Source organism: Mustela nivalis (genome assembly GCF_964662115.1).
Source record: "Mustela nivalis genome assembly, chromosome: 5".
Lineage (NCBI taxonomy): Eukaryota > Metazoa > Chordata > Mammalia > Carnivora > Mustelidae > Mustela > Mustela nivalis.
The window spans coordinates 33477636-33498669 of NC_139024.1; the positions used below are offsets into that span (position 1 = coordinate 33477636).

Consider the following 21034-nt stretch of genomic DNA (forward strand, 5'->3'; position numbering starts at 1 on the left):
ACAGGGAAGCCATGAAAAGTCATGCGGCATAAGAAAGAGAGAGAGAATAGTCAAGAGATATGATCAAAAAGTAATGGAGAGCTAGCTTGTGTTCTGCCTCATGTGCAGTTGTAAACACTTTTGCTTTTACTTGAGATTAGAATCTGTTGGAAGAGTTTTGAGCAGAGGAGTGAGGAGCATTCTTCTGGATGTGAGACTGAGAACAGATAGTAGGGAGGCCAGTTAGGGAGCGACTGCAACACCTTAGAACTGAGCAGCTTGGGCTAACACGATAGGACAGGTGGTAGGAAGTGGTCAGATTTCCAATCTGAAGATAAAGTATTTTGGAAGACAGAGGTGACAGAATGTTAAAGTGGGTAGGATATGATAAGTAGAATGAATAGAGAATCCCCTATATGCCGAGATGAGGAAAATTGTAGCAGGGACGACTAGGACTTTGATATTGGACCTTTTTTTTTTCTTTTAGATATCCACTAGAATCTAAGAAAAGATGTTGTGCAGGCACTTAATAAATGAGTGTAGGGTTCAGGGAAGACATTAAATTGAGAAACTATGTATAAGTAGTAAAACTATGAAGTGGATGAGATCGCTGATAGAGTAAGTTGGTGAAAAGAGAAGTTTAAGGACTGGGCTCCAGGATAGTCCTGTGTTCAGATTTGTAGGATTAAAAATGATGAACCAAGAGAGGAGACTGCAAAGCAATGCCAGGAAAGCAAGAGGAAAACCAAGTGTGGTGCCCTGGGAATCAACTGACAGAACATTTCAAGGAAGGGGAAGTCATAAATTGCTCAAATGCTGTTAATGGATCAAGTAAGATGAGGCCTGAGATTGGTCATTGGATTAAGAAAGAAAGGAGGTCAGTGCTAACATTGAAAAGGAGTTTGGGTATATAGTGCTAGAAGCAAAGGTCTGATTGAAGATGATTCAAGAGAAAATGTGAGAAAATAAATTGCATACTGCAAATGTAGATAAATCTTTTTATCACTATTTAAGAGAAGTGGAAAAAGGAATATTAGCTAGGAGGAGGTATGGGGTCAAAGAGTTGTTTTTTTTTTTTTAATAACACAGGAGAAATTTCAGCATATTTATAGACCTGACAGGAATGTGCTGGAGTGAGGGAAAACTTGATGATGCAAGAGAATCTCTTGTGTTTTAATCCCCAAGAGAAATGGATCCCTTAGAGGATTTGGCCTCAGATCATCTGTAGTAGCAAAAGAGAAGTCAGAGGATCTGGCCCAGGTGGAGGCACCTGGGTAGACGTGGCAGGAGCTTGTGGTAGTTCTCTGCTGACGTTTCTCATTTCTCTGTAAAGTAGGAAGGAAGGCCATCAGCTAGAAGTGAGGATGGGAGGAGGTGCTGGCTGATGATGGAGAGAGGAAAGAAGGTATGCAGTAGACATGTAGGGAATAAAAGTCTACATGCACTGGAATAATGTAGCAGGAATTCTGGCCAGCACGAGGGTCCAACTTAAAGCTTGGAGTCATAAATGTAAAGGGAGATCAGTCAGCAGGGTTGCTTGCCAGCCATTTATACTGGTGTAGGTGGCACTGGCGTAGGTGGGTGTGAAAAGAAGACCAAGAGTTGGAATGAAACAGGCACTTTTTTCCAGACAAGTACAGCAAATCAAGAGATTCTTCTTACTTCTTCAAGTAAGAAGGAAGGGAATTGACAGTATACACAAACAAGTATAACAGTGGACTGTGTAGTCAAGGTGCCTAAAAAGGGAAAGATGAGGCATGAAGGTAGTGAGGGTCAGGGAAAAAGTTTTAAGACCAATAAATTGTATAGGTCCTGGTGGAATCAGATAGTTATTGGGAGTTGAGGAGCTAGAGCCAGAAAATGGGGTCCTGGAAGTGGAGATTAATGGATAGAATGTACTTAGTGGTCATGGCAAAGTCTCTCAGTATCAGCATGGGAGCGAATGGCTCAAATAGAATGGGAGATAGATTTACTGAGAAGGGGAGTTCAAGGAACTGAGAGGCCAGGATATTAGAAGAAAAGCCATCAGGGATTTTGACAGGAGTGCTCCTAGAGAGGATGTTGTTAGTGAGCTATAGTCTTAAAGAAATGAGAGGAGGTAAACTAGGAAGCATCAAAACAAGGAGAGTTAGTTGCTGATACCTGATGACATGAGAATCAAAGCTGGCGATTTTGAGGAGGAAGACAAGAAGAATGTTCTAGAAGCAGCCATGGGATCAAGGAACAAACTCTCCTATCTATAGCTCAAATGTAGGAGAGGGGTGGGAGAATACACAGCCACCATCTGAGAGAGCTACATAGGAGCCAATGCTTCATAAGCAATTTATTGACAAACATAAATAAATATATTTACAAATTAAGTTGAGGAATTCCCAGGAAATCACAAAATAAAGTATATTTGTTTAACATGGTTAACTAAAGAATTCTGGTTCCTAGGCTAAATGGGTTCTGAAGGAAGTGGAGGGCCACTGATTATAGGAGATTGTTGTTTAATAGATGACTATCTAATGGCTAAAGTAAGACTGCAGTCTTCTCTGAGGCAAGTGGCAAGTACATTAGCTTGAATGAAGAAAAGTGGTTGTTAGATACATATATATATTTTTTAATGGTTTTTTTGAATGAGAGAGGCACATGAACAGAAATAGCAAGTATAGAATTTGGAAATTGAAGAAGCCAGTATAGATTTGATCATGTAATGCTAAAATGAATTATTCTAGACCCGTTCCTGGAGTTCTAGATGATCGCTACAGAAATTTCTTTTTGCAACATGAATTTAGTTCCAATTTTGCTTTTTGTTAGTTCTGCATCTCTAAATGTGACATTTTATTATTGTGTGCTGAATTATTTTTATCACTGTTGATATAATTTGGGGAAGGGCAATAGTTTTTAAAAATTCTTCACCATAAATTTCTTCCATTTTAAATCTAGATTTTACTTTGCTTGCAATGGACATGCCCAGCACAGCTCCATCAGATCTTCAGCCTCAGCCAGTTATATCAGTGATGCAACTTTTTGGTTGGGATGATATCATCTGGCCCCAAGTTGTAGCAAGATATTTAAGTCATTGCCTACAAAATAGGTAAGTGATTTGATTTCAGATACGCGTGTTAATAGAAACTCAGGACTGATCAGTACACTAGGAAAGTAAGACTCTTCAAAAATAAAACTGATCTTATTAGATATTCTCACTTGGGTGGTTTTTTACTTTTGGATATATCAGCAGGAAAGAAAGGAATGGGAATGGGATTGGTTAGAAGACCCACATACAAATATACGTTGGCCTTAACTTTTTTCTTATGTAAATGGTCATGACTTCTGCTCTTTTTATTAAGAGCCACTTTTTTTTCTACTTTCCGCTTCATTATCACTTCACCTCACTAGTTATTAGCCCCTTCCTCGATTTTCCCATTTTAACCTTATTCTCTCTTCCCTCTTTCTCTTGGCATAATCCTACACATGTGCCATCAGTGGAAAGAGGAAAATAAAAATAGAAGATTACAGATGAAAACAAGAATATTTCTGTAAAACTTCTTGTAAGGTGTATTTGTAGTGTTTATTTTCAACAGTGCCTATCTGCATTAATGTGTGTGTAAAATAAGGGAAGCTAAGAAGTGGGGTATGTTAGAAAGTTTTCCTTCCTTAATCTCTGTGCTCAAGGAACATATTATCAGGTTTTAGTTTTGGTTTTTAATATCCCATGATTTTATTTTTACAGCATGTTATGTGAAGCACTTTCTCATATAGGCTGTGTATCTTTCCAAGCCTTAACTATAAAATCATGGATTCGTTGCATTTTGCAAATGTACATAAACAACCCCTATGTTCCTGATGATTTGTTCATTGATACAAATCCTGGACAGGCTTTTGGTAAGTATCTGAGGCATTTTGCTTTCTAGGTATCTAAGTATGTTTAAGATTTTTTTTTTTAATAAATTAATAGAAAAAGATATATGTTTGTAATATTATATAAAATATGTTTCTAATATGTATAAATAGTAACTTATTTCCTTTTGTCACCTGTTTCTTTTTCTGTTACCATATATGACAAATTTCTCTCCCATAAAGATAAAAGAACTTGTTTCCTTGGAAGCCAGGAACAAAAACTTGCTCTCCAGTGACAAGTTATTTTTTACCTTGAAGAAATTGATCACACAAAAAAAGTAGAACTATAAAGTAAATAACCAGATATCATACTGTTAACACCTTAAAAAGAAAAGTATCCAATTATGAATAATTCTCCCCCGTTTTATCTTAGATATTTTACCTCTCTTCTGCTTTACTGTTATTAGTCACAGAGTGATACTTGTACTTTATTTATTAAAATATCCATACAGTTTTGGTTGTCTATAGGACATGCTTTTTCATAAAGTATTCTTTATGGCCGTTTATAAATCACACAGAGGCATGACTGAAAAAAATGCTCCAAATTTACTTCGATATCTTAGTGCATCATTTAGCTTTACATGAATAACTTTGGGGGTTTAGGACATTCATAAGTATATGTTTGTTTGATTTTAAATAAAATGTTTCCTTAGAGACTTAATTGAAAGTTTTTAATTATGTGGAAGTTTGAATGTTTTTTAAAAAAAGATGTTATAAGTGAATACTGCATTCCCTACTCTCATCTATATATGTGTGTAATATAAATATATATGGTAAACATAAATGTTATGTTGTTTTTATATTAACAGAAAAAAAGTACTTGGAACAGTTGGCTGAACTGACAAGGTTGCTATTTAAACTCTCAGAAGTAAAGAATATTTTCTCAGCAGCTCAAATTGAATATTTATCCAGTCTAGAAGACCCTACAAAAGCACTTGTTCTATTTTTTGAGGTAGTTTTCATTTATTAGTATAATTGTCCAAATCAGCTGTAATTATTTTTTCATAAAAACTTGAAGTGTTTATGAAGTTTTTGTATAAAATGAATTATTTTAAATTGAGTCATATTATTGTTTGCCTACTATTATCAAATTCTGGAGGAATAAAACTGTGACTCTGTAGTTGAGTACAATTCATTCTAGAGGACAGCAGAAGAATTACATTTAATGAAAAATAGGGACTGAAGAATGCTACATAATAGGGGCACCTGGGTGGATCAGTCTATTAAGTGGCCAGCTTGTGAGTTCTGCTCAGGTCATGATCTCAGGGTCATGAGATAGAGCCCACTTCAAGCTTTGCAGTCTGCATGGAGTCTGCTTGAGATTCTTTCTGTCCTTCTCCCTCTGCCCACCCACCATGCTCATGCTTGCTTTCTCTCTCTAAGAAAATAAATAAGACCTTTAAAAAAAAAATTTAAAAAAAGAAAAAGAATGCTACATAATACCATTCACTAAGGCTTCTGTCAATTGTAGGGATATCTTATTGCTAAAAATTGCTAAAACTGGGATGGTAATATTCTTCGGATACTTGGGAACTAGATTGCCTTGTACGTGGTCCCATAATAGTTCGACTTAATGTTTACCACCCTATAGTAAACAGTAAGTTTTACAGTAAAATTTTATTATAGTTAGCATAAGCACCAACTGCTTCACATTGTTATGGTCGGGTCTTTAAAATCCAATTCATTTGTTTAGTTTTGTCTCCATAATGAATAGTCCCTTTCAACATTTGACTTTTAATTATTAATTTTGCAGGAATTTCTGTTATGTGGTATTTTTTGCTTTACAGCCTTGTTGAAGTTGCTAATGTGTTTAGTGTCTTTGTAAGCCATTCACACTAAAAGTTGGTTTGTTTTCCCTCAAAGTGTTTTATATTAACATCAATGAAAATAAATACAACCTATAAGTTCTTTCCATAACTGTGAATTCTTCCATTGGTTTCCGTTAAGTTAAAAGTATAATTGTATGATGATTAGTGATATCATATAAATCCTAAAAATATTTAGTAATAATTTATATAACTATAAAACAGACATTTCTTTTTTTTGTTTTTTCAAAGATTTTTTAGAGAGAGAGCGCGCACGCACAGGCAGAGTGGCAGCAGAGGCAGAGGGAGAAGCAGGCTTCCCGCCAAGCAAGGAGCCCGATGTGGGACTCAATCCCAGATCGCTGAGATCATGACCTGAGTCGAAGGCAACCGCTTAACCAACTGAGCCACCCAGGCATCCCTAAAACAGACATTTCTTTTGAGCTTTTTGTGTAGTAGTTGATTTAATCTTAACCTGTACTTAAGACACTTATGCTAGGAACCATACTGGACCAGAAAGGGAGGTAGAAGTCATTTATTTCACTACTAGTTTTCAGAGACTACTAATTTAAGCCAGTCTGAATTAATTGTTCTTTCATCACTCAGTAAATAATAGTTGTTAGCTAAATGCTAGATAGTGTTATGCCAGGATTTATTAGGGATTTGAAAAACCAGAAATAGTCCTTGATCTTCGAGAACTTTTTACTTGTCTGAGAATACAAGATAGGGGCGCCTGGGTGACTCAGTGGGGTAAAGCCTCTGCCTTCGGCTCAGGTCATGGTCCGGGGGTCCTGGGATCGAGCCCCACATCGGGGTCTCTGCTCTGCAGGGAGCCTGCTTCCTCCTCTCTCTCTTTCTGCCTACTTGTGATCTCTGTCAAATAAATAAATAAAATCTTTAAAAAGAAAAAAGAAGAATACAAGATAAACACAAAGGTTAAAATAATAAGACAGTCTATGCTAAGTACCAATTAGTTGTTAGATCATTAAGTAGATTAATAATTCAGAGCATCTTGGTCTAAGAAGTTTGGATTTTCTCCTGTGAACAGTATGAAGGCTTTATAAATTTTTAAGTAGGTCTGATTAGATCAAATGAGTTTTTAAGAAAATTAGTAATAGTAGAGTAGATTAAAAGTATGGGAGAATTGTTGGCCAGAATCTAGTTAGTTTTAGAAGTGAAAACTGAATTATGGGATTTTTGAAGGGGTATGGAATAAATACCGTGTTTAACCAGAAGAATGATGATATCTTAAGAAGAAATAGGAGCATCATGATTTAAGTTGAGGGAGAAGTAGGTGAGGAGTTCCATTTTAAACTGGTTTGGTTTCAGATTGTGTGAGAGGTCACTAAGATCATTCCCAAGTGCTGAATGATTTGCCGGAAAGACTAAGAACTCAGCATATAGTTGTACTCACAACTATGACTTACTACAGTGGAAGAATCCAGAGTACCCTCAGCAAAGAGAAATGGTAAAGGGGTGAAGTCTAGCAGCGCCAGGTATGGCTTCCAAAGGTCGTCTCCCAGGAGCTACACTGAACATGCTTAATTCTTCCAGAGAGGAACTGTGACAATACATCTGCAATGCTGTCTGCTGGGAAAACTCATTAGGGACTCAGCGCCTACATTTTTTAATGGGGACTGGTCACGTAGGTCCCTTTTGCCGAGCACTTAGAAAACTCCATACTCCCAGAATGAAGGCAGATATTTAGCATAAACTACATTGTTTCCACAAACAGTTTAGGCTCAGTGAGCCTTCTTATCAGGAAAAGGTGAAAAAAACCTAAGGCCCCATTCTCCCGCCAAGGGCCAGACTTACAAGTAAGACTTTTTAAAGATAGCAAGCCTAGGGCCTACTATGTTAACTCTTTCCTGCACAGAAATGATAGTATGATCCTGAGATAGTCTGAGAAATACATGTCTTATAGCCTAAGGAAATAAAGGCTAAAAACACAAGAGAAATACTTGATCAGTGGTTCTCAAAAGTGTTTCATAGACCGCTGGGGGTTACTGATACCTTTCCAGGAATTTTACAAGCTCAAAAGGGCATTGACATTTGCACAAATAGTGCAGAAACTTTATTACAAATCCATACCATGGCCCAAAATTATACTGGTGGTCATTATCATTTTTGCTGCCATGCAGTCACAGGAAAAAAAAAAAATCCAGTTTCATTTAAGAATTATCCTTAATGAGGGGCGTCTGGGTGGCTCAGTGGGTTAAGCCGCTGCCTTCGGCTCAGGTCATGATCTCAGGGTCTTGGGATCGAGCCCCGCATCGGGCTCTTTGTTCAGCGGGGAGCCTGCTTCCTCCTCTCTCTCTGCCTGCCTCTCTGCCTACTTGTGATCTCTCTGTCAAATAAATAAATAAAATCTTAAAAAAAAAAAGAATTATCCTTAATGAAGCAGTAAAATTATTATTAATTTTACTGAATTTTGACCCTTGAGTACATGTCCCTTAATGTCCTGTGAATGACAATGGGAAGTGTATTTAAAGCATGTCTGCTGCATATAAAGTGAGGTGGCCGTCTACAAATAAACAGCACTTGTGTGGTAATGTGAGTTACAGGCTGACCTGACTACTTTATCTTTTTTTTTTTTTCCACTAACATATAAAGTATTATTAGCCCCAGGGGTACACATCTGTGAATCATTGGACTTAAACATTTCACAGCACTCACTGTAGCACATATCCTTCCCAATGTCCATCACCCAGCCACCCTATCCCTACCACCCCCCCGACCCTCCAACAACCCTCAGTTTGTTTTGTAAGATTAATTGTCTCTTATGGTTTGTCTCCCTCCTGATCCCATCTTATTTCATTTTTTCCTTCCCTACCCACTACAACCCCCACCCTGCCGCTCAAATTCCTCATATCAGAAAGATCATATAATTGTCTTTGATTGACTTTGACTTATTTTGCTCCACATAATACCCTCTAGCTCCATACACATCATTGCAAATGGCAAGATTTCAGGTTTTTTGATGGCTGCATAGTATTCCATTTGTGTGTGTGTGTGTGTGTGTGTGTGTGTACATACATATACCACATCTTCTTTATCCATTTATCCATTGATGGACATCTAGGTTCTTTTCATAGTTTGGCTGTTGTTGACATTGCTGCTATAAACATTTGGGTGCACATGCCCCTTCGGATCACTACATTTGTATCTTTAGGGTAAATACCCAGTAGTGTGATTGCTGGGTCATACGGTAGCTATATTTTCAACTTTTTGAGGAACCTCCATACTGTTTTCCAGAGTGACTGCACTAGCTTGCATTACCACCAACAGTATAGGAGGGTTCCCCTTTCTTTGCATCCTTGCCAACATTTGTCATTTCCTGACTTAATTTTAGCCATTCTGACCAGTGGTTTTGATTTGTATTTCCCTGATGCCAAGTGATGTTGAGCACTTTTTCATGTGTCTGTTGGCCATCTGTATGTCTTCTTTGCAGAAATGTCTGTTCATGTCTTCTGCCCATTTCTTGATTGGATTATTTGTTCTTTGGGTATTCAGTTTTGTAAGTTCTTTACAGATTTGGAATACTAACCCCTTATCTTATACGTCATTTGTGAATATCTTCTCCCATTCTGTCAGTTGTCTTTTGGTTTTGTTGACTGTTTCCTTTGCTGTGCAAAAGAATCTTGATGATGACTGCTTTCATCTTGAGAGAACAACTAATAGTGTATTGTTATTCAGACAGGTATTTGGCAGACATTTTCTCAGAAATGTATGAAATGAGTATCACTTCAAAAAAAAACAACTGACAGTATTTGTTGCTAATGACATAATTTGAGCTTTTAAGAAAATTAGAATCTTGGAAAACTTGTATTTGCTATTATGAGCTTGAAAGCTTCATGATACTTAGAGATTTTTCTGATGACATTGCTGATAATATTAACAAATATAATTTTTTTAATGAATAATGAAATGTACCCACATTGGGAAAATGTATAACTTAGTGAGCCAGAATTTTCCAGATGACCAAATGGGCTTTTAGAAGCATGCATGGGTGTTAAACCTTTACTGAAAAAGCAAAATAGATCAGTGGCTTTTAATGTAGCAGAGTATAAAATATTTGTTAACATGGTTTTGAATTCCATAATACAATTAGCCTTTAAGAAATACCACTTGACAAGTTTTGGTGTAATATCAGAGAGAAATTCCCTGAAAGGGATATCAGAGAGGAATTATCTGAAAAAATCTACTAAAATACTTCTTTCTCTTCTAGTTACATATATGTGTGAGATTGAATTCTTTTCATCTGCAACATATTGCAAAAGAGTTTATGCAGAAACAAATATAAGAATCTAGCTGTCTTCTATTCAGCCAAACATTAAAGAGATTTGCAAAAATGTAAAATCATTACTAATTTTTTTTGTTTTGGAAAATAAAGCTGTTTTCCCTAGAAAGTTTTTACTCTGTTAACAAATAATGCTTATTATTTTTAAATGAACTAGTAATTTAAATGTTCTCTTTTTATTTTCTGTGGTAAATATCAATAGGTATAACCCAAATAATAATACACCTTAAGAGCCTCAACTTTTTTTTTTTTTTTTAAAGATCCTCAACTTTTAAGTGGATAAAAGGGAACTGAGAAGTTTGAGAACTTCTGGTCTAGGAAAAGAAATGTAGAGAACCAAGGGCAGAAAGCTAAATCGAGAAAAAGAATCATCAAGTCTATCTTTTTTTTGCTGTTTTCATCATCGACCTCACAGTCAGTCACTCCAGGTCATAGATTCCTTATCTTTTCCTCCATTCTACATTTTATTAAATCAACATGGCAAACTTTGATATCACCTAGAATAACTTACCCTAATCCCTCATTTCAAAGCTTCTCCACAAGTCTTCTAGTGTTCTTCACACCTGCTCTGCTTCATCAACCCACTCCCATTACTAAACCTAAGGGATGCTGTGGCATCATTTGGATTATCTGAGAGCTCTTTGACCATCACCACCTGTGCCTCCAGCTCTCCCAAGTGACCTCATGTGACCTTCTACTTCCTTTTCTCCAAGTGCAGCACCCTCTGAAAGTCTCACATCTTCCCCATCCATCCTAATTAGCCCCCTTGGGGGCCTCACTAAAGCTATACTCTTACCATCATCTTTATAGTGTTCCATCTTGGTTTTTTCGTTCTGCCTACAAACCTTCAACCTTGGATGGATGCAACAACTTACTTTCTCTTCTTTGTCTTATCTGCTGAGAGTTGCAGGAGCAAAAATCACATAACTGTGTATATTGATGGTATTAGGTCCAATTTAGGTTTTTGAAATCCACTGTTAGTCCCCAATAATGGTTTGAAAACTTTGCTACTCTTCTCAAACCTCATGACCCATCTCTAGCCAGTCTTCTCTTGGATCATTTTGTGACTGCTCACCTCTTGCTCATTCTCACGTTTCCTCAACTAATTCTTTCTTTTATTTCCCTTGCTCTTGCCATTTCACCTTCTCTCTCTGCCTCACCTCACATTTCTCCCTACTGCCTCTCACCATTTTGCCTTCTGTGCCCATTCTGTCTCATCATTTTTCCTCTGAGAAAGTAAAGCTAACGTCTAATGGCTTATAAGGAAAATTTAGGGGGGTAAAAATCCATATCACAGAACTGAACACTATAGAGGTCTTACATTGTAAGAATTTCATAACCTTGCTGGTAGATTTTCCTTATAGGAATTTGGGGATTGTAATTGCCATTTATATACCAGGATGTTTGGGAGTCTTGATGTGATTTGATAAAACCTCTTTTATATCAGTTCCATTGATTTTTTTTATTCGTTAAACATTTTATTTTAATTATAAAAGGCAAGACTTAATTCTTTCTACTGGCATTTTTTTAATTGCTGTGAACGTTTATTGGAAAAGTAAGGATGGGCACTTAAGAATGTAAGGGGTGTGTGTAGAGAGAGAAATTTTCTTTATTTCTTAAAGTCAGTATTGTGTAAAACTTGGAAATCTAAATCATGTTTTTCCTTTTTTTTTTTTTTTATAGGCTGTTGGTATTACTTATGGGAATCTGCAGAAACTTTCTGATAAATCTGCCATGGTCACAAAGTCCTTAGAATACCTTGGTGAAATATTAAAATATATAAAACCTTATTTGGGAAAAAAAATTTCCAACGCAGGGCTGCAACTGACTTATCGGATGATGGGTATGTATTCCTGACTTTATTAAAACTTCCTTAGGTTGAACCTATAGTATCATGATAGATAGGAATACATTAATACACAGGCTACATCACAGTTCTCCATACAATCATAAGAATAATTTTTTTTAAGATTTTATTTATGTATTTGACAGAGAGAAATACAGTGAGAGAGGGAACACAGGCAGGGAGTGGGAGAGGGTGAGTGAGGCAGGCTTCCTGCCGAGCAGGAGCCAGATGCGGGGCTCAATCCCAGGAACCTGGGATCAGGACCTGAGCTGAAGGCAGATGCTTAAGGACTGAGCCACCCAGGCGCCCCAATCATAAGAATAATTTGGAAGACAATGATTTAGCTTACAGTGATTCATATTGGCTTTTTACTAGTGTATCACTATCTTGCCCCACCTCTTTCAGACCTCTTCTTGTTAGGCTTGTGTTAATATTAGAGTTGATTATGACCAAAACAGAAAATAAGCTGATGCCAATTTGCTGTCAATAGTCTGTCATGAATCACTCACATTGTGAATATCTGGATAATTAAAACGGACTTTTTTTTTTTTTTTTTATGTTTATCTGTGCTTTGTTACAATTCAAAATATCAGGAAACCATCACCCTCCTCTATTTTTCTGGTCTGCTCTGTATGAAGGATGTCAGGAAAGAATTTATTACTGCACTAGAGATATTTATGCTTCAAATCTTGCTTCTCACAATACTATTTTTCTCCTTTCAGAAAGAAATCTTTTTCTGTGCTTGTGCTATAACAGCACAGTTCATCCTTGAGGAAGTCAGTAATTTGAATACCTTTGTTCACTAAAGCCATGTTACTAACCAAAAATAGGAACTGGATAAAAGGAAATGAAAAATATTTCCTTAGATGTTTTTATACAAAATTTAAGGGTTTTTTTTGTTTGTTTGTTTGTTTTTGGTTTGTTGGGGGGTTTATTTTGTTTTGTTTTAATTTCTCTGTGGCCTAAACCTTGTATCTACTCCCTTTGATCTTGTGAACACATGAATAAACCTGATTTGGGCTGTCTGAAACCTTTTATCTTTGTTGTGAAAGATAAAGGAGAATGCAAAAATGTTAAATATGGATGATGTGGAATGTAGTGAAAGCTATAGTAGCAATACAAGCATCTTAATTTGGGGGAAAAAAATAAGTGATAATTTATTATAAATTTAACATATTAAGATGTAGATAAATAAGTATTTCGGCATTCATCCTTATAATTTATTAGTCTGTTAGATTTTTTGCCAAGCTAAGTGTATGATTTCAGAATTTACCTTTATTTTACAAAATATATGATAGTCATAACTAACGGCAAAATCATATTCAGATTGGTGATATGAGGACTCAGGGTAAAATTCTCCTTTTGAAGAATGGAGGACCTTCTTTGTTTTGTACGTGGTTGAGTTTTGACTTACTAGAATGTAGATCTGTATTTTTTGCTTGTGTCTAAATCTCAGAGACTGGGAATAGAATATATTGGTATAATGTTCCTCATTTATTTGTTAAAAATTAAGAACAGATAATTTACTGTCTTCCATATGTAAAAGACTCAGAACAACTAGAGAAGCAAGTATAATGTTTTGAGGTTTCGGACCTTCTTTAAGTGTGTGAGTTGGGGATATCCTATTCACTTAAGAGAAAGAATTAACCGTAGGAACTGTTTTATTTACCTGGCCAGTGCCTAAATGGGGATACGTTGTCTAGTTACAAGAGTACTAGTGAAAGGTGTAAACTATTGATAAAATCACACTGAAGATTAAGGCATCTGGGGTCTTAATTGTAACTCACTAATTTCTGAGAAAGGATTGATTCATGAGTAGTATCTTCCACTTTTTTCCTCTTTTTATCATTTTTTGTCATTTTTCTCACTCTTTATACCTTTTACTTTTCCATCCTGTGTTTTTCTGTTGGTCATTCTTCTATCTTCTGTCATTCTTTATCTTTGTAATTGAAATTCTACCCATGACCCTCAGTGCCCAACCCAAATGTTCCACATTTTCCATATTCCCAGGTAGCCTTGGTCTCTCTGATTATGCTTCATCTGGCTATCTCTTATGACATTTTTCATAGCTCGCCAGCTTTTATAATTATTTGTGTACTTGGCACACCCTTACTAAATTTTAAACTCACTTGTGTTAGTGGCCATATCTTTTGAACTTTTGTTCCCGTTGTCACATTGTATTTTGAACAAATAAAAACATTTCCTGAGTTACACATTCGACGCTGCATTGGAAACTGGGGATACATCAGCTAAAGAGCCTCACCAATGTGGAAGATGACATATACTAAATAAATGCTTCTGGAATATAATGATTTTATAAACCTAGCTAATAGTACATAATGTATCTTTTAATGTTCCTAAATGAGCAAAGTTACTCTCAAACTATATAAATACATTTTTAAGTGCCTACTGTAATGATCCCAGTTCTCTTATTGTATTTTTTAAGGCATGATATATGCATAGAGTAGAAAATAATTAAACACATAAGAACTCTTATAGTACAGCTCTCTTCCATTTGTACAAGTATGTACCCTACAATTATTCTATATTTTCAGCATCATCAGTTATATAAGTGTTATGTTTGTAGGCAGGAAAAAGACAGTTTTTTATAATTCTATACTACGTATTTAAACCTTGCTCAAAGTTTTTCACTTAAAAAATTTCTTTCTCTTTGCATCTTTTTAAAGATTAATTTATATATTTATTTGAAAGAGAGCACGGGAGAGAGGGAGGGAGCACAAGCAGGGAGAGGGGCAGAGGAATAAGAGGAAGCTGACTCCTTGCTAAATAGAGAGCCCAATGTGGGGCTTGATCCCAGGACCCTGGGATCATGACCTGAGCCAAAGGCAGATGCCCAACCAACTGAGCCACCCAGGTACCCTGTCTTTGCATTTTTTAATACCCCACATTGTAATGTTCGTCACTGAAACTGAAAAAACTAGGGTTCTGGGAGCACCCGTGTGGCTTAGTCAGTTGACATCTGACTCTTAATTTCAGCTCCGGTTAAGATCTCCGGGTCTTGGGATCAAGCCCCACATCAAGCTCCATGCTCAGGGTGGAGTGTGCTTGAGATTTCTCCGTCCCTCTGCCCCCCACCCCTGTACTCACGCTCTCTCTCTCCCGGCCCCCCCAAATAAATATTTTTTTTAAATATTTTTTTAAAAACTAGAGTTCCAGTTTGTCAGTGAAACAAATGGGTTGCCTCTGCTTTCTATGAACTCCTAAAACTTAAGATCTTCAGCAAAGTGTTTTAACCATTATAAAAGATGAAATACAAGGGTAGATGATAGCATTTTTGGTTGGAAGCCCCTCGCTCTTTATAAGTCAATTCCTGTGTGACACCTAAGAGTGATATGAATCATTTCAGGTGTCAGCGGTGATGGCAGTTCCCTTTGCGGGTATATTAATGTTAGTTAGGATGTGAGTTCTTCTTATATTGCTGTCATTCACCAGTTTTCCACCTACTGGAAAAATGAGGAGCAAGCCAGCGTTATTTAAAATACTGCTAACTGAGCATTGTGTTTCTTTATGATTGATTATTGTATTTCCTTTTACAACAGAAGATTAATGTTGCTGTTTGTTGTTCTTAGAAGTGATTATTGGTTGGGCTTTTTTCTTTTAACATCAATATACTCTTCTAAAGCATATTTTTGTTTTCCTTCAGAGCTTGAATTTTAAACTTTTTGTTTTATGGAAATGGCTTTGAATTTTTTCATCTCCTCTGCTTTCTAAGGTGGAATAAAATATAAAAGTTTATGCGGTGTATGTATCTCTGTGCCATTTGGGCAAGCGCTTCTTTTAAATTTGTTTTAGTAAAGAAGACCTCAGTAGCAGAAATACACTCTAATGGGAACTGGTTATCTGCTCTTAATTACTTTACTAAACAAAGGGTGCTCAATTGTTTAACTCCAGTCTCATCAAATGTAGCAACTGGTTCCTAGCATTAAAGAAATCATAATCTATTTCATGTAGTGGAGATGTCTGCTTCTATTCTTTCAAAATCAAAATTTAAATTCACTGTGTATATTAAACCATTGGAAGTTACAAAAAGTGAAGTTCAGGGAGGTTAAGTGATTGCTTCAAGGTTACAGCTAATCCTTTCTTCCTACTTTAACAATTAAATTTAGCTATATCTTTTTGTGTTGCAAACTGGGTTGAGACAGCCTATACAATTTTTTGTAAGACAAGGTATCAAAAAAGTAAATGTGGAGTAGTAGCATGATGAAGCCCAGGGAGAGTGAGCCCACACATGAAAGTATATAATACATGGTCTTCTAGAGGTCTTAAAGTTGGGTTATAAATTTGCCCCTGAGCTTCCTTAGCAGCCACAGCAAGAATAGAGATCTGATTAATACAACATGTGATCTGTATGTTCACATACTGTATAGCCAAATTACGTAGTGTGCTTGAGTGTATTATGAATTAAATGCCAGTTGCTTAGGAAATATATGTTTTTCTTAGCCCAGAATGCTGAGAAAACTTTGTCTCTTTAGCGAAATACATGATGTGACATCTGTCTTTTGACTCTTAATACATGTTTCTCTCTGTTGCTTACTTGAACTTTGTCCTTTAAACGTAAATTTTATGGTGGAATGGCAAAACTTTCTGGTTAGACGGTAACCATACCTGCCGTTACTCCTCTTCTTTGTCAGGAATTCTGGTTAAATCATGGGCACAGATCTTCGCCACCTCTAAAGCACAGAAACTCCTATTCCGGATCATCGATTGTTTACTGCTGCCGCACACCGTGCTACAGCAGGAGAAGGAGCTGCCGGCACCTATGCTGACTGCAATTCAGAAGAGCCTTCCTTTGTATCTCCAGGTAGAGGAAGTGTGGCTGTGTGCACGTGTCAAAGAAAAAATTAAATTCTGCCTTAAAATAATATCCTAACTGCAGATTTGAAAACCATCCATTGTCCTCCCATTTATGTGTGTACCTGTGGCACTTCTGTTGAGCAAGTTCTAAATTCCTTTTGTTTGAAAACAAAGATGGAAGAGGCAAAGTCTCCCAAGAAGCAATTAAAGTTGAGACAGGAGGCGGACTAGCGTAGACACAGTAGTGAGCTCGCTATTTGCCTTAGAGGCCTCAGCTGTCTGCCAGCCAGACAGCGAGGAGAGATGTGAGAGAAGATACCGTAAAGGAGATGAGCTGTAAAGGAGCAGAGGGGGTCAGAGTTGAAGGACCAGTCCTGTCAGAGGGAACAGCCGGTAAAAGGCATGAGCTTTAAGAAAGTATGACACGCTGGGGAAGAGCAGATAATTCTGTTGTGGTTGGACACTCATGTAGGAGGAGCCGTGTACTGGAAGGCTCCACGTGCCACACTCGGGAGTCTGGACTTGTTCTTTTACATGGGGATTTGAATGCATGGTTGATGGGTTTGGATGGATTTTGAATAGGGGAGTGGGAGTGACATATCATATTTACAAGTTAGCAAGGTGATGCTGGTGGCAACATCGAAGCTGGTATGGGAGTTATGTTGAAGACTTGGAAGGCAATGAGTAGTAGTTCATTTTCTGAAGGTTTCGAACAAAGCCAGTAGGTACAGAACTCACATAGCAGACTTTAGAAACATTTAGGAAGTCTGATTAAAAATACTTGCTGCGTGAATGGTGCATAGCACCAGAAAGAAATAGAATGCTTCCTAGATTCCAGAGTGGCTGCTTACGCAGATAGCAGTGTGGCTCACTAACCTGGGCCATCCTGGAGATGTAGGGATGAAGGTGATGATTGATATCTGAACAGCTTTCATTTGAGGTGCTGTGCAATATCTAGGTAGGCACTTGGAAATAGTGATCTGTCATTCAGGGGAAAGCACAGAGTTGGAAGCGTACTTTGTTATTCATTAGTGTCTCATACTGAAGATAAGTGCTTCTTAATTTGGGGTTCAGGAAGGGAAGCTTGAGGAAGAAAGGGAGAACAGTGTTGCCAATCAGGGAATATTGGTGGGGAGAATCTTGGGCAGCAGGAGAGTCTGAAAAACATGTTCTCTGTGGCCCTCTTATGCCAAAATAGTACAACAAGAATTTGTATTAGGGATGCCTGGCTGGCTCAGTCATTGTAGCATGGGACTCCTGATCTCAAGGTCGTGAGTTCAAGCCCCATGTTGGGTGTGGAGCCTAATTAAAACAAAACAACAAAAAACAACAACAACAACAAAAAAAAACCCTGAAAAAAACTTCGTAAGTGGATAACTGAAAAATTTGGTAAATTTATCTGTTTGGCAGAATTTACTTAGAGCAATGCCTTTAAATTCTTAAAGATACTCAGCTGTCTTCCAGGTTTTCAGAATATACGCATGTTTTACTTCTTCATCTTCTACGAATGTGATTTTAAACAAAAACATTGAAGAAACTGGGTAAAGAGGTGTGCATTGCTTCCCCCCCCAAGTTGTTTGATAGTGTCTTAACAGATCTCTGCTACTTTTATTACAAATAATCTTATTTATAGCTAAAATGGAGACATAAACATTTTTCTTTTTTTTTTTTTAAGACTTTATTTATTTATTTGACAGAGATCACAAGTAGGCAGAGAGGCAGGCAGAGAGAGAGGAAGGGAAGCAGGCTCCCTGCTGAGCAGAGAGCCTGATGTGAGGCTTGATCCCAGAATCCTGGGATCATGACCTGAGCTGAAGGCAAAGGCTTTAACCCTCTGAGCAACCCAGGCGCATGACATAAACATTCTAATTATCTCTCTAGGGAAACACATTGCTAATCACAAAGTACCAAATTCTAGATGAATTTTTAGTACATGATTTGTCTTTGTGTTGGTGATTGTCTATATTTTAGTAATATGCAGTATTTAGTAATGGCAGAAAAAAAATTCTGTTTCTCAGGGTATTGGTTTCATTGTTTCTAAGTATCAAATACTGTAATCCACGTGGAATTATTTTGTTAATTTTGTTAATTTCTATACAAATAGAAGGGATTAAGTCAAGAGATCTCTTAACTTTTCTAAACCTCAGTTTCCCCAGCTATAAAATCAGAGATGTGATAATACCAACTCATGGGTCTTTTTAAGAAATTTAAATGAAATAAAGGATAATAAAGGACATGGCACAGTATATGACATATGAAACTCTTAAAATAGTCATTAATCAGAGTTGTACTCTTCTGTATTTCTCTCCTTATGTCAATTTTCTTTTAACATATCACATTTCTTACCATGGAATATTTTTTAGTATAAATTCTGTAGTGTCACTCAAGTAAATGACCAGTACCCACATTTAAAAAAAAAAAAAAAAAAAACTGACTTAAAAATGTATTTTATTGCTTTGAAATTACACATAAATGTAGTTGATAAGTGTGGTGGTCATGTTTTCTGGGTATGAGAGGAAGAAGGAAGCTTCCTTTGTTCTCTTGTACTTCTCCCCTACTTCATTTGCGTATACCCCAAAGGCACACATGTTTGGTTAGATACCACAGCATAGATCTCACCCACGCTCAGCAACTCCCTGAGCCTCATATTAACATCACCTGTTGATGTCGGGCCATGTCTTTGTGGATTGTGGGTGACACATTCTGACATGAATGTTAATGCTAGGGACTAATAAGTTCAATATATATATATTATATATATATATATATATATATATATATATTTTTTTTTTTTTTTTACTTTGCCTTTTACTATTTCTTTTCTTTTTACTCCTATAGGGTATATGTATCGTGTGTGGTCAGTCCCAAAATCCAAATGCCTATCTGAACCAACTGCTAGGGAGTGTTATTGAGCAGTACATTGGGCGGTTTCTTCCAGCTTCACCGCATGGCTTAGGTCTCGGACAACACCCTGTTTTGTTGGCACTGAGAAACTCCTCCGCTGCTTCAGCGATAACACCTCTAAAGAAGTGCATCATACAAGTCATAAGGTACATCTAAATATTAAAAACAAGTGGTATTTACAATGTACTAATCTTTATTAAAAAGTAACAAAGTTGGGGTGCCTGGGTGGCTCATTGGGTTAAAGCCTCTGCCTTCGACTCAGGTCATGATATCAGGGTCCTGGGATCAAGCCCTGCATCGAGCTCTCTGCTCAGTGGGGAGCCTGCTTCCCTTCCTCTCTCTCTGCCTGCCTCTCTGCCTACTTGTGATCTCTGTCACATAAATAAATAAAATCTTAAAAAAAAAAAAAAAAAGTAACAAAGCATCCCCAAAGTATTGGCAACCCTTAGGATGCTGGTAGTTTGGAAACTTTAATTTTCGCTGAGAAACAATATCTAAGAACTTACTAAAATGACTTCATTTATTTAAAGATTTTATTTATTCATTTGACAGACAGAGATCACAAGTAGGCAGAGGGGCAGGCAGAGAGAGGAGGAAGCAGGCTCCCTGCTGAGCAGAGAGCCCGATGCGGGGCTTGATCCCAGGACCCCAGGACCCCAGGATCATGACCGGAGTGGAAGGCAGAGGCCTTAACCCATTGAGCCACCCAGGTGCTCCAGTGCTCTTTTAAATAGCTTGTTCTCTCTATATAGCTGTTACTTTCCTTATATATGACCTAAAGGTACATATTTAATTTAGTTCTTATCAGATAAACAGTAAGTGTATTCTCTACTATAGAAAACACATTATTTATATTATTTTTAAATTTATTTATTTATTTATTTGAGAGCGAGACAGAGTGAGAGAGCATGAGAGGGGAGGTCAGAGGGAGAAGCAGACTCCCCAGGGAGCTGGGAGCCTGATGTGAGACTTGATCCCAGGATTCTGGGATCACGACCCGAGCCGAAGGCCTTCGCTTAACCAACTGAGCCACCAAGGAGCCCCTGTTATTTATATTTTTAAAACAGAGTAAGTGAAAAAATGAATGTGAATATGACTAAGGAAACACTAAGAAGTCCTGTTTTGTTAGTCTCCTGTCTTAATGACTTTATTTTATTATTAGATGCATAAATGAAACCTCTTGGGTTCTCTGTTACCTTTTAACTGCAGCAGAGATTCAGTAATAAAAATTATTTCTTTGTCTTCATGGAGTATTTAGCTTCCTATGAAATTTGTTTTATAAACTGGAAGATGCTGCAGTGATATACAGATGCAGTGATATACAGGCATACCTTGTTTTACGGCACTTCACAGACACTGTTTTTTACAAATTAAAGGTTTGCGGCCGCCCTGCATCCAGCAAGTCTGTTGGCACCATTTTCCCAACATTATTTTTCACTTCATGTCTCTGTGTTAACATTTTTGTAGTTCTCACAATATTCCAAACTTTTTTGTTGCTATTGG

The 21034-nt window shown here is 37.1% G+C and overlaps 1 protein-coding gene across 2 annotated transcripts in view; it reads left to right on the forward strand.

Annotated features, from left to right (window-relative positions):
- Positions 1 to 21034, forward strand: part of MMS22L (MMS22 like, DNA repair protein) — a 130045-nt gene that overhangs the window by 90594 nt on the left and 18417 nt on the right. For both annotated transcript variants that reach the window (XM_082731892.1, XM_082731891.1), the window contains exons 16-21: positions 2908 to 3058; positions 3695 to 3846; positions 4671 to 4813; positions 11650 to 11809; positions 16465 to 16634; positions 19466 to 19677. In XM_082731892.1, the coding sequence (XP_082588018.1) occupies positions 2908 to 3058; positions 3695 to 3846; positions 4671 to 4813; positions 11650 to 11809; positions 16465 to 16634; positions 19466 to 19677 (988 nt within the window). The remainder of the gene's footprint in view (positions 1 to 2907; positions 3059 to 3694; positions 3847 to 4670; positions 4814 to 11649; positions 11810 to 16464; positions 16635 to 19465; positions 19678 to 21034) is intronic.